The 14,462-nt window shown below is 33.6% G+C and overlaps 1 protein-coding gene across 1 annotated transcript in view; it reads right to left on the bottom strand.

Moving 5' to 3' along the window:
* ADGRV1 (adhesion G protein-coupled receptor V1) overlaps positions 1 to 14,462 on the bottom strand; it is a 273,263-nt gene that overhangs the window by 209,442 nt on the left and 49,359 nt on the right. Inside the window, exons 22-32 of the mRNA XM_085305143.1 lie at positions 13,457 to 13,830; positions 11,479 to 11,655; positions 9,861 to 10,041; positions 9,048 to 9,250; positions 8,277 to 8,406; positions 6,668 to 6,748; positions 5,309 to 5,448; positions 4,270 to 4,879; positions 3,089 to 3,304; positions 1,580 to 1,795; positions 87 to 331 (exon numbers count right to left, since the gene is read on the bottom strand). Coding sequence (XP_085161269.1) covers positions 87 to 331; positions 1,580 to 1,795; positions 3,089 to 3,304; positions 4,270 to 4,879; positions 5,309 to 5,448; positions 6,668 to 6,748; positions 8,277 to 8,406; positions 9,048 to 9,250; positions 9,861 to 10,041; positions 11,479 to 11,655; positions 13,457 to 13,830 — 2,573 coding nt within the window. The remainder of the gene's footprint in view (positions 1 to 86; positions 332 to 1,579; positions 1,796 to 3,088; positions 3,305 to 4,269; positions 4,880 to 5,308; positions 5,449 to 6,667; positions 6,749 to 8,276; positions 8,407 to 9,047; positions 9,251 to 9,860; positions 10,042 to 11,478; positions 11,656 to 13,456; positions 13,831 to 14,462) is intronic.

The raw sequence follows: 14,462 nt of genomic DNA, 5'->3' as shown, positions 1-14,462 counted from the left end.
CTCATTCCTCCCAAGCATTTTCACCCACTTCTATAACASGCCACAACTCTAATACTATTCAAGGAAGACGAAACTGTTCAACTTACTTCATCTATTTCYGGAACATCGTCAGCAAGGATCTCCAACTGCAGTATCTGAATGGCTTCCCCAGGGGCAAAAGTAATATTACCTGAGACAGCCTGCAAGTCAGCATCAGCAGGATGTCCATTAATGGTAGCAACCCATTGAACAGTAACATTACCAAGTGTCCCAGCATTGCGGATTATTGGCAGATTTATTGTTACTGATTCTAATTCAGGCTCCTCCGCAATGAATTCAGTGATCTGAAAAACTGAAGAAGATCACAAAGGGAGTTATTTCATTAAAAATAATATTGAAAGTAAAAATATCACCTTGGTTCATGAAATATATAATTTTATTTCATTTGAATGAATTTACTTGCACAGGTAAATTACTTTTAATCAGGTGGAAACTGGAAACAGCTTTCAATACTATTATTTTCATCTACAAAGGACAGAAGAAAAGGTCATGAAAATCTAAGAAGAAAAAAAACAAACAAAACCAACAAAATCCGTGAGTTTATTTCAATATACTCACTGGTCATGGCTAGCCTTGAGTTGTTTCTAAGCTCCAAAAAGCCATTTTGATAATTATTCAGGGAAATTTTTCAGCTGTTCTCATGTGCTACTTACTGAAATATTAACTCAAAACTTTGTATTTAAATTTGTTTTCAAGTAAAATTCTTCCTGACATAAAACTTTCAGTTTTTAACAATAAAGTTATCAAATTACCCAGAGATACTTTTCCTGAATGTCATTATGAGGTCAGGTATTTTCTCCCTTTCCTCTCTCCAACAGAGAAAATGGAGTAATAAGAATAAAGAAGGGTGCTGAAGGGAGAGAAGGACAGAACAAAGAAAAAGGCCAGAAAAAAAAATACACTCCCCAAAATTGAAATGAATAACACACATATCTAAAATATTGTATTTTTGAAATTATCAAAATCTTTCTCAAAATCTATTCAATGAAAATATTTTTGGAAATTATATAATCCATTCTATTGATAATAACAGATAGAAAAGAAACTAACATACCTAACAGACAGAAAATAAGAGTAGAAAATTTCCATTTCTAGTTATATTTTTTAATTTCCTCCGATCTTTTACTGGATAATCAGGAAGGCAGGTTTAAACAGAAACTAGATTATTTATGGCAGACTTTGRCTTAAATCTGTATCAGATATGCAGCATTTAGAATAAAGAAAAATTTTTAAAAAAGAGGGAGGAATTCACTCATCTCCATAAGGAGATCCCCAAATCTATTTTTTCTTARAATAGGCTCAAAATCTTGATCTATCAATTGACTGAATATTTGTTCAGTTTGTTTATGTTAAAATATGATTATACCTTAATTTAATGTTTCAATCTAGTTTACCTTATCTTGTTTTATATTGCATTCATTCAGGCTTCCTCTATGCCTTCTGTGAGTTTTTATTCAGTTACCCAGTAACAACTCACCCAGAAATCTGTAGTAAAAATGTTAACAGAAGAGAGAAAACATGCAAAAAAGGACTCATTTACCAAAAGATCCAAACGGGTCATCAGAAGCCTCAATAGTTATGATTGCCCTTGTCAAAGATCCAAGCAAGGCTCCTCCTGTTGTTTGATTCAGCAGCTGAACATAAAAGGACTCCTCAACTTCAGGACTGATATCATTAATTATATAAATTGGCACAGCTTTACTTGTTTCTCCTTCTAGTAAGACAACATCTGATGAGGCTACACTGTAATCCTCACCTAGATTTATAGACGAAAAAACAAAGCAATAAAAATATAGAAAAATATTAATGCATTATGGTTCATTGTATTAAACACGTCATCAATTATATTTATCTTCTCTTTTTACAAACRTATCTATTCCCCTGTGTTTATACAGGGTTTTCTTTATCTTCAGACCTAGACAATATAATCTTTTTTTATTTGCCTTTGCCTAATAGATATGGATAGACTAAAATAAAAATCAACTTAGCCAAAATAGAGTTTACACTGTTAGAACAAGAAGCAACTACAAAAGGTTCCTCATTATCTTWCTTTGAGAAGATGCACTTAAAGATTTTTGTCTCTTTGATTTCTGATCGTTCTCTGGCTTCTCAAGAGGTGATAGTGAACAGAAGCACTTTTATCCAAGTAGATTTTACTAAAAAGGAACTATTTGGCTTCACCACAGACCTCCTCTTAGGGAAATTTGTCTCTAAGAATACATAACCGAGTAACTATGGTACACTCTGCTTCAGAAGCTAATCGGAAACGTGCTCTGACATCAGTCTACCTGCACACTCATTTAGAAAAGTTAGCTATACAAAAAAAATAAACTTGGATACATATTCTCAGAGCATGCACTAAATCCTATTCAATTCTTGGCACAGTAGAAATACAGTTGGTTGGATTCATAACTAGCTTCGTAGTTTTGACCCTGCACACTTTGTACAGCTGATCCTTTCTTCATATAACTTTCCTGTAGCAGGGACTAACTGGTGACTTTTTTTTTTTTTTTTTTTTTTTTTTTTTTTTTTTTTTTTTTTTTTTTTTTTTTTTTTTTTTTTTTTTTTTTTTTTTTTTTTTTTTTTTTTTTTTTTTTTTTTTTTTTTTTTTTTTTTGAAAAGAACAGCTGAGTCCCCATTCCTGCAATCCTATCTTCCCCTTCAGTGAACTCATCTAGATCACACATATGTTTAAATACATTATAAAGGACTAAAGAGTAGCTACATATACTACTATAGTGTTTTTTTCTCCTTTATTCTTAAGAGCTGGGGGAAACAGTAGGGAAACAGGCACCCCACTTGCTTGACTCATCTCTCTTGACGGTCTCTTCACTTAACAGTGATGATGTTCTAGACCTCTTTAAAAGCTCATTCACAGTGTCTTCCACACAACCTAGGTTTCCAATTGCTAAACAGTCAGTAAAATCTGGAGGTTTTGTTTGTTTAATGGGGTATATTCAGTATGCATTTGATTGCATGCACTGAGGCATACAGAATGGTCTTTCAGCTTTAACACAGAATGCTTATTTCTGCTATTCTGACTTCTTACCAGCTGTTGCAGTTATTGGCACAGCTTTAAACTTCACAGAAACATCTGCAAAAATTCCCCCACTTCTGGTCACATTAATGATTGGTCCAACATAATTTTCAGCAACTCGCACAGCTGGAGCTGAAAGCTGGAGCGTTCCAAAAGCATCATCATTGGCATTGATAATTACATGAGCTATTRTCTCATCTGCTGATCCAAGTCGAGGAGAATTTAAAACTGAAATGTAACAAAAACTGAGTTAGGGAGTGACTGAGATCCTTGCTGTCTATGTCTCATAGACACATAGGAGTTCATAGACATATAGGAGAGTTTAGTGGTTGGTTACTACTAGTTTTCAACAAAATTATCTTTTTAGAATTGGACACAGTATAATTGAAACTATATCAAAATACTTTTGGTGTTTGAATTATATTATGGCAGAAAACTCTAATTTTTATTAATTTAGTATTATTCTATTGGAGTCTACCATCACTTATGTAGAGCATACAAAGCATTAATTTTTTGAAAGGTGATTTATTTACTTGTTTGTCCATAGAACTAGCAGTAAGATCACTCCAGGTTCAAAAGAATTTTATTTTTACACTTGCTGTGAAGAAATATTAATAACATTTCGATCTCTCCTCAGATTTATATTTGAAGCTTCTCTTAATATCAAGACAAAATTGGTGAGGCAACTAGACTAATCACAAAGCACTGAAGCACAAATCAGGCTGTAATCAACCAGAAGTATCTGAATGAGGAATCAGCAAGCRTTGTTTACATTTAAAAACCAGCATGCAAAGAGTACAATACTGTACCAGTCTGTTTTTTAAAAAGTTTTTTGGCTTTCAATAAGCAATATAATCTAGCTCAGTTATTTTCTAATACAGTGCTTAACTGAAACAACATATGGTGAACATCAGATGAACATGATGTGTATTATGCACAAAAGCAGTACATACATAGTCAGAAAGGCCTTGGTTAAAGGGATGCTAAAGGAATAAATAAATGCTCATCAACCCCTGACAAAATACCGTGAGGCAAGTGAAACGTATGCTGACAGTACCCAAGGAAGGTAACTCAGAGAACTCAATCATATGTAGTTTGATACAGTAACACTTTATAATTTAACTGGTTGCATTTTATTTTATTAAAGATAAATGCTAACCTACATACTTTAGAGAGACTGTAAAAATACTTACTTGGCCGATCCTGTACTTTCTCAATCAAAGCAATACTGTTTAGCTCCACAAAAACAGATTCTGACCTCTCAGGATCATTATCATCCAAAATAGGAAGAGTTATTGTGGCCTCACTTTTATTGGCTCTGAAGATCACAAAACCAGAAATAGATAAATAATCTTTTCCCTCTGTTGCTCTAGCTATGTCAGATGGAAGAAAGGGTGACTTTTCATCATCACCAATAGTTCTATATGTTATCATTACTGTTCCAAGGAGACCACCAAGCCTTACTATTGTCAGAGAGATATTTTTGGCTTCTTCCTCAACTTTTATTGGTCTGTTTCTCTCAGAAAACATAAAGAGTCCATATGGATCATCATTAGCTAAAATAATTAATGTTGCATTAGTATGAATTCCAAGATGACCGCTGGAGACATTGATGATCAAAACTGAAAACATTTTATCCAATTCAGGAATTTCATCAGATGCAACTTGCACTGTTATGTTTGCTCTTGCTTGGCCAACATCAAATGTTATATTCCCATAATTAGATATCAGGTCTTCTGTAAGATCACAGACTATAATCCAGTGCAGTGTCACCTCAGATAAGGCTCCATGAGATCTGATGACCTAAGTGCAAAATATAAAGATTTATAAACTTTTGTAGAGAAATAAAAAAATGAAAGTATGAAACAGTACAAAAGAAAGCCATTGATATTATGGGTTAAGAATAAATCCATCTAAAAAAAAAAAAAAAAAAAAAGGTGTAATCTTTACCCTCTCAGCTTTGTTGTATTTTTTGTTGTACAATCAGCAATCCTACTTTAAAAAAATTAACACTTCAAATGTAAGTAAGTAGATGCAATTTGAAATCTGTAGATACAACTGAAATCAGACATTACCACATTTTTTTAGGTATAAGAATGAATATATTAAATTGCAAAATAGATGTGTATTTTAAAAAATTATAAACCCTATGGATTTATAATAAATATATCACAAAATCCCCTGTGAAAACAGAGACAGGACAGGACTGTATAAGACTCAAAGCTTTCTAACCTGCAGTACAATAATGCTATCTCCATCTTCAGGCTCAGTTCCATTTACRAAGAGTGATTCCATACTGAATTCAAACACACCATGAGCATCATCAGAAGCCTCAATAGTCACAATGATGTGGGATGCAATTCCCAAGCTAGCTGTAAGTTCCAAAGAAGATTATTTTTTCTAGCACCTAAAGAACAGCTAAAGGAATTTTACTACAAAATTACAGAGGAGTTCATGACTGGATTTCTCGCGCTATTTCACTTCTGTTTTCTTTAAATACCGGATGACTATCCACATGGTAAGAAACTAACTTTCAGTAATGCATTCTGGCAGCCTTTCCAATGAAACAATGCACCAAAGGGAAAAAAATTAAAAAATCAATACAAGTACTTTAAGGGTGGAATGGATAGAAGAGTATTAAAGATTTAATCAATGAGAATGCAGCAAAGTTCAGGGTGGTGAGAGTCAYATGATAAAATACAGAGTGAGCAGGGCAGACTGGATGAAAGCATGTCTCATAATAGGAGTTGAAATGAAAAACAAAAGAAAAAGAAGAAAAAGTCTATCAAATCCTACTACTAACCTGGCTGAGAACTTGCTGCTCAGAGAGGCATTTAAAAAAGTCATTTCTGGAACAGGGAAATACCATTCCAGGAAAAAAAAGCTCCAAAAAGTCAAAGAGTCTAATTGAATTCCTTCATATTTACAGATAAAATTGAAAATTAGAGTGAAACAAAATATTTGATTTGGATAATGGATGCTAATGCAAAATTTTCAGGTTGGGAGGATTGAACATTTTTTTTTTTTTTTCCTTTTTTCCTGTATCTATTTTTTAAAATTTTCTCTAGATTAAATTATCTTTATTTTCTCTAAGCCTTGAAAGTGTTTCAGGAATAAATACAAACTTAAAGACAAGAAATGAATCAAAACTTTCCTTTAAAAATTTAACAGGTTCACTTCTCCTTATGAATGTTTATGACTCACAGAAAACTCAAGTAACAAAGTACGTATCAAAACATACAGTAAGGCAGGCTTTTAATTACTCTCAAATTAAAAATGTTTCTTTGCTTTTTGCACTCCAGAAAATTTGTCTATTTTCAGGCAAAACTAATTTTTCTAACTGTACTTCTAGAATAACTACATTGTTTTATATCAATATACTTTTGACAGTACAGAAGCTTCTTTATGTTGCAGTTAACACTGATCGTTATTGAAATTTTGCATAGACTAAAATGGAAAAGAATGTTTTGAGGGAAAAATACGAAAATATTGAATCCTCTGTAACTAGAAGTTAAGTAACATTATGACAAGCTGTGTGATTATAGTAATTTATAAGAAATAAGGAAACAAAGGATAATTCAAAATACTTACCACGCTGATGGACAGTTGGAAGGAAGAAATCCATGTTCCCATCACCACTTCCACTRTCATCATTTCTAAAGAGCTCAGCAACTTTAAGATGACAGACAGATACAAATATATACACATATATACATTTATACATACAGAGAAAGCAGAAAGTAATCTAGACATTTCTGGACAACGGTGGGGGGAAAGAGAGTGAGACATGCTAAGGCAGCATCAATTTTGGTTATGAAATTGGACAGGATTTCTGGTAATAGTCAGGAAAAGCATTACATATTTCATCATTTACTTAATGTGTCATGTTGAAAATAGYAATGAAAGGTCAGAAGGAAAGAGAACAAATACAACTTTTTTTTCTTTTTCCTTTTTTTCTGTCTTTGTGTTCTTTCTAATTCCTATCCCAAGGTGTGTTATGGGAAAAACTGGAAACATGTTCAAAAAAAGTGAGTGGAAAAAAACTCCAAGCTCTTATTCTAATATATTTTCCCACAATGCAAAAACATTAATGAGAAAGTTAGGAAGTCTGCAGGAGACTTAACTAATGTAGATCTTACCCTATATTTTGTGCTTGTAGTGGTGTTGGAATAGCCAAGGAGATGGTTTGTATTAAGAGGCTGTCTAGCTATTGCATTAGTAAAGTTAGTTGCAAGTTTTCTGTCAAAACAATTTTAAAGAGAAAAGTGGAGCTGTTTCTAACAAAACAAATATCCAACCAAAAAGTCCACATGCAGGCAAAGTCCATATTTTTTCAAATCAAAAGATTCACTAAGGCCATATTACATCATAGACACCTATAATCACAGCAGAGCGCTGAATTCATTCAAGATAATATGATACAATTTCCAATGAGGCATGATACTTTCATTTCTGTACTGCTTAAAAAATAACAGCCATTAAAAAAAATAATAACAATTTACAACTGTCAACATTCCCAATGATTTTTCCCCTCCAATTAACTTTACAATCTGTCTCAAAAAAACCTTCTCCAATGGAAAACAATCTGTAACAAAGGCTTTTGTGTGGTAGTGGCACTGATGCTTACCGTTCCTTTGGACTAATATCTTGCAGCAAGAGTTCTTCTGAGTATTTTCTCCCACATAGGTAGCAAATACCTCTCCAGCTGCAGCTCAGCTTTCTAGGCCTCTCAGCCTCCCCAGTCTGCCACTGCTATAATCAGCTTSAATAAATTCTGAACTAATATATTGCAATTCCTCTGATTTCAGTCACATGGCAGAAACAGCTACTCTTGGCTGCGCAGCCTTAAATATTCCAGAAATATTTAAAATTTTGAAACATAGTGAATCATTTATATTTTAGTTTATTTTAATTCTCATTACCAACCACAAAGCTTATCTAAAGAAAAAGCAGCGATTGCCTTTATACGACCTAACACATGGCAGCAACCTAATTTCTTTGGGGTCTGGTTGTCTCTATCAACGACTAACTGAAGAGCACTTTTTCCCCTGAAAAATTACAGCTTTTTGGGAGGTGGAGGTATTGTTTGTTTGTTTTCAGAAATAAAATTGAAAATAACCCTTCTTAGTGCACCTAAACAAGATGTACATGAATASGAAATCATGAATATATAGAGAAGGAATTTAGGTATGTGCCTTACCTCCTCCTCCTGGGTTCAACAGCTCCACTTTAAAATCTTTTTCTAATTCAGGGACAGAATTATCAGTGATATTAACAGTAATGTACTTGTATCTTTCTCCTGGTTGAAATTCCAAAGTACCCACAATTGCCTGCAATAAGAAAACATTTTAAATTTTTGTTGAGGTCTAATCTTTTCACCCATATAAAAAAAGAAACGGAATTTTGATTTTGTTGTCTTTTTTAATACACCTACCTTTCTTCATGTAAGTTTTTCAAAAATCTGTTGAATCTTTGGTAGGAAAAACATCTAAATTCACTGAATAGAGAGCATCTGCACTCATACACATTTTTCTGCCCAAATATAAGTTAGGTAAGCAAAGATACATGCAAGTCACTATCTTAAACATACAAATCCCAGTACGTATAAAAATAATTTTAACCTGTACATGCACCTTAATGGTCATACAAGTTTGATCTATTCTGCAACAATGGCAAATATACCTTTTTMCTACATCAACATTTAAGAAGAAAAATTAAAAATAAAAAACAAAACTAGAAACTTTCCCTAGAAATTGCAAATACTTTGTACACAGAAAATATGTAAAAGTCACATAATTATTTATCATTTTTAAGCAAATATTAAACATTCATTTACCACATCATAGCTAAAACAGTATTTCTGTGAAAGAATCATAACTGGGAAAAAAACACTCAACATGAAGGCAATCCTCAGAACAAACAAATCTAAATAAAGTCCAAAATAACTACACCACCTTGGCAATGGTCATACCTGATAATCTTTAGGACTGAAAGCCGTAAGTGGTACTGTCCTGTATTCCACCAGAACTGTTCCCAGAAGGCCCTGTGCACGAACTACTAGTAACCTGATGTGTCCGACTTCTTCTTTAACAGTAATATGGGGCACAGAAGATGCTGGGAGAGTCATTTTATCATCTGGTTGAGGAGGCAGCCCCACAGAGAACTGCAGTAAACCTGGCAGACAAGAAGTATTATTTACATGGCTACTTACACCAAATTTAAATGATTTATAATCAAATCCATAATTCATAATATTTGTATTTTATGGTGGTTTTGAAATTAAGTATCAATTATTGATATGGCCTTAGGCCTCAAGCATGTTATTTTCCAGGAATATACTGTGTACCCTACMCCCTCTTCACTGATATCAATAAACAGTATATTTTAAATGAGTCTTGATAAAGCTACAGTGCAATAACAAATTCATCTCTTCCCCACAGAGCCTCAGTATGTCATACTATTGKAAACTTATTTATGTAACAAGTATGCAGAAATGGTCTCATCTGATAGAGATTTGCACAAGATCAGCTACATATAGTCTTTACTTGCTCCCACAAGGGAATCTTCATTTGTTTGGTTAGAGTAGCTTTGAGGCCTTTTTACAAAATTCTCAAGAACAAATAACTGAGCATGCACTCACGTATATAATTAACGAATGAATCTCAAATAAGTGGCATGCTTAGCATTGCTTCCTCAACTACCAAGGCTAAGCAAAGCTTTTATTTATTGAGCTAAAACTATACAATTATCTGAAACAACATTGTATCATTTCCATCATTGCTACCATATGGGTGGTCACTGGCTTTGATGCTGATATCAGTAGTTTCCTTTTCTGGATCTATACTTGCTCCACTGGTAGGAGTTGAACCTAGTTTTCCATCTCCAGAAACCGCAGAAACTAGTGTCACCCGGAAATATTCATTTAACTCTGGAACATCATCATCAATCACATGCAAATTTAAAACCTAGAATACGACCAAGACAGGGAGAGATCAAAATATGCAACATGTATCACTGAGTTTCATGATCCCACCTAGCTCATCGAATTCTTTGATTAGTCAGTCAGTTGTATTTGCTCTATAGTTCTTAAAGAAGTGCAGATAGCATTTTTGCTTTTCAGGTAAATTAACCTAACTTCTAAGATAGCATTTTACATTTAGAATATTTGTTTCAACAAACGAAACATTACCAAGCTGTCAGAAACAGAAGGTATATTTTCTGAAATGCTTCAAATTCCATGCATATATAAAATATATATACATATACATATTAACACAGACATATACATATATGTATATATAAACATACAATTATTTATTTTCATATTTTAAAATAAACAGTCTAACGTGTGTTGAAAGTGAAATACCTGAGAGATTTCAAGATCTTGAAGAAACTGTGCCTCTGAAGAGACATTATTCCAATATAGAGCACGAGTAAATTAAGCTTGTTTCTATCACCTGACACTTGAGATTTCAGGTCACACTATTTACTATAAAACTACCTCTGTATAGGCTAATGGCATCACCTCAGATAATTCCATCTTTCTATACATTATGATATGGTCAGACAAACATTTAGAACAAAAGGCTTAAGTAGCTAATCATATTCAGAGGCATGAGAATGAGTAGATCACAAACATCCTTTTGGCTTCAGTGAGTTTGTCTCTTCTGACTTAAATAGAGTGATATATATATACATATATGTATGAAACAGATGATAGCATTTTCTCCTAACAATTCATCCTAATTACTATATGAACAACAATAGAAAACCTACTATAATATTGTGGTCCTACTACACCACTTCTTCAAATGAATGTTAAACTTGTGTTATGTCAGCAAGGGAATTCAGACACAGACTAAGCAAAAGGAGATAAAACATGGGTGACAGCAGGTACATGACACCTGATTTCAGCAGTGGACATTACTGCTATCTATTTAATTGATGTAGAGATGTGTTTGAGTTAAGAAAATTCAGGAAAAAAAATAAAAATAAAAATAAAATAAAAACAATCACTTCCCAACTTCAAAAATGCCTGAACCCATTATTTCAGCCCAGGACTATCTATACTTTATAGTATACATACATACRTATATATACACAGTTTTTATTTTCTACATATACATACATGATATATGTACACATAAATGTCTAATATATCTTTTGCATTCAAACATACACACAGGTATGGTTTCACCTGTATAGAGGCATACATGCATCTATAAGCATCTAGGATATCACTAGCTAGTTGTCAAAAATGCCAAGAAGTTCGGCAAAATATAACATGAGCCATGTGAAGTAAACACTCCCTGGTATGAGGAACAGTCAAGCACCCTCAGCAGGTAATTTCCAGCAGGTTTGCAAAGGACTAGATGAATAATTAATAGGAAGGTAGAGTTTACCTCTGATCTCTGCCAAGGAAGGAATGTGATAGTGCCACTGCTGTTAGAAAAATCGGTAACAGAGTAATTAATGCCAGTGGAATCAACCTGTGAGATAATGTAATTTATATACACATAGTCTAAGGCGCCCYTTGTACGCTCCACAACACAGGATATAGTGGAACCTTCATCAGAAGCCTGGAAGAAGGCAAGAAATTTGTCAGTAACAAATATTTCAAGTAAATTAAAACAGTAAATGTAAAGCATGGAATTCTCTAATGTCACATAAGCGTTCTGGCAAAGGATTGTTACTCTACTTTCAGCACTTTCAAAGTGGTAGAACAATGAAATTGTCCTTGATGATGGTGACCAGGAATAGTCTTAGTGGAATTTCCAACAGCTTCTAGTATCTCCTTAAGTACTATTAAAACAGTAAATAGTATTACACTGCAGTTTGTTTTGGCCACATTACCTTCTTCCCAAAACTACATGTTACAGGTAGGATCAATATACTTGCAATGGACACGTCAAAAGCAACTGAAACTATGCTCTACATTAATGACAATTATTTTCATTTTCCCTAACAATAATTTAAGAGAGATTTTTATTCTCCCCCCCTCCATCACAAAGGCCATGGAGAAAACTAGATGCATTAAAATGAAACTATTAAACTATCATCATTCAGGAAAAACTGTGAAAATGTTTTCTGTGCTGCAGTCCTCTTCACAATTCTATGTCTTCATAGGGAACATGCCTTGTATAGCAACAACTTCACATCTTCGGAACAAAGTAGGTATTGGTACTGACCATATATGACCATATATTTTAGAAAATAACGAATATAGAACTAAAATAGAAAATAATTCTTTTGCTGAAAAACAATTTCTAAAAAGGTTAAAGCTACCTGTATGCATTAGATACATTTCAGAGTTGATGTATAACATAGCATAGATACTACATTTGACTTTACCTCCCTAGTGGAGAGATATGCGCATAAACCTATTAAACTCCTGGTAAAAGAATGTTGTGTATGTGCAACACTATTAAGCTCTAACAGATCTCTGGTGAAACAGATGTAAGGTAAGTGCAAAACAATTAACATGCCCTATTCATTTTTAATTGTGTTGCATGGTTCGTTGATGATCTGTAGCATCATAGTGTATCAGTGGCACWTGAACTTGAAGGACTCTATTATCATAGCATATGGTAGGCAGTTAAAAAGTAAACAGAACCAAATTGAAAACTAATACCACTCARGCAAGATGGTCATTTTCAAATACAACAGAAGTACTTTGATTAGAAAGAATATAATTAAAAGGTCGTAAGAGTTCCCAAACTGAAAACTATTTCTGAATTTGTTTTTCAAAATAATCCAATTCCAATGGAAACAGGTATGTTTCTCCCCATATAACTTTTAAAAAAGTAAATGACATTCTTCCAGTCCTCCCAATAGAACAGAAAGTTAATATACTGCATATAGAACAGCTACCACTGAAGAAAAAATTCATCTATTAAAAAAAACAGCTAGTATCAACCAAATTCATATCTAACATACGCAATTTATCCTGTAGTTTATGACAGCAGTCTAATCTGCAAAAATACATCACATGTTGTCAGGGTATTACTTTTTGCAAAATTCATTCATACACAGCATTTTATACAGACAACTAAAAATCTTCGTAATAAATTAGTCTCAGATGTGAAAGCAGTAAAAAAAAAAAAAAAAAAAAMACCTTCTAGACAACTTATGCCTTAGCTTTCAATTTGAATAATATATATCTTTCTAATACAAAAATGACTTAATGGAACTTTTAAAATGATATACTAGATGCCAGGATGATTGAGACAGTGTTAACAATAAACTACTTATTTCCAAATGTTAGGAAAATTTTGCTCAACTACAAAAAATAACAGTGTGAAATCAAGGTCTTGTGCAGCTCAATTAGTCTTGCACAAAATTCATTGCGCCCAAAACTTTGTCTACAGACGACTATCTTACCTCAGGGATACATGCTCCAGTGAAACCAAACAAACCATTAGCATTATCACTTTTCTGTATTCTTAATCGTGCTGTTGTATTTTCTTCTGGAATTCGAGCTCCACCACGCACAGAAACAAGCTTGAGTACAAATAATTCTTCTCCTTCTTCCTCTTTGTCATCTCTTGCAGACACAATGAATGATTTATTGGTCTCTCCTTGTCGATACTCCAAATACCCAGAGACAGGGTGTACATCACTTTTTGCAGGAGTTGCATGAAGTTCATAGATCTCTGCTTGTGTCAATTTACGCTCATAAAGCCTTACATCCTGCATTAGCCCTGTGTATCTACTGCTCCCATTGATTCCTGCTCCAACTCTCAGTATTCCTGGACCTGAGAAGGAAATCACAATTTTCTTCATATTACTGCATTTCCTCAAAGTAATAAAAGTTTGCAACTGAATAGCTATAGTTAAAATCAATAGGAATCATATTGAGCTTGGAACACGAAAATCAGGCAGTTCATTGAGCCTAGTCTTTTAGTGTTACTGGTAGAACACCATAGAGTAGGCTAAACAATTTCATCTTCAATTGTTTAGGTTTTTCATCCCATTACTTCTATCARCACATTGTCACCACTCCTGATTTTACTGAGACTTAGAAACTTCCCTCTTTCCCCCACAGATTTACAGAACACACCTGCAACTCCTCTTAGCCTGTTTTGCTAAACAACTCTCATTTTGTCTTTCTCTTCTTTGGTAGATGATCCATTCTCATCACCATTAAATTAGGCCTTCTGGACATCTGTTTCAGCTCTCATGCTTTGGGAACATGGACTTCCAGTAATACACACCAAATTCTAATGCTTTTTACAGCAGCATTAATATTTCTCCATCTTCAGTGAACTACCCAGTTCAGCAAATCCTACAGTCACAGCTGCCTTTGTCACAAACAGTATGCTAAGCTGGTAGCTCACAGTCACTCCTAGTAAACTAATATATCTTTTCTCTTTTCAGTTGTTTCCCA

Source organism: Rhea americana, unplaced genomic scaffold (assembly GCF_003343005.1).
Source record: "Rhea americana isolate MKP2758 unplaced genomic scaffold, rheAme1 scaffold_216, whole genome shotgun sequence".
In the NCBI taxonomy this organism is placed as follows: domain Eukaryota; kingdom Metazoa; phylum Chordata; class Aves; order Rheiformes; family Rheidae; genus Rhea; species Rhea americana.
Note: the sequence above shows the minus strand (reverse complement) of the source record. Positions and strands in the feature narration are given on the sequence as shown.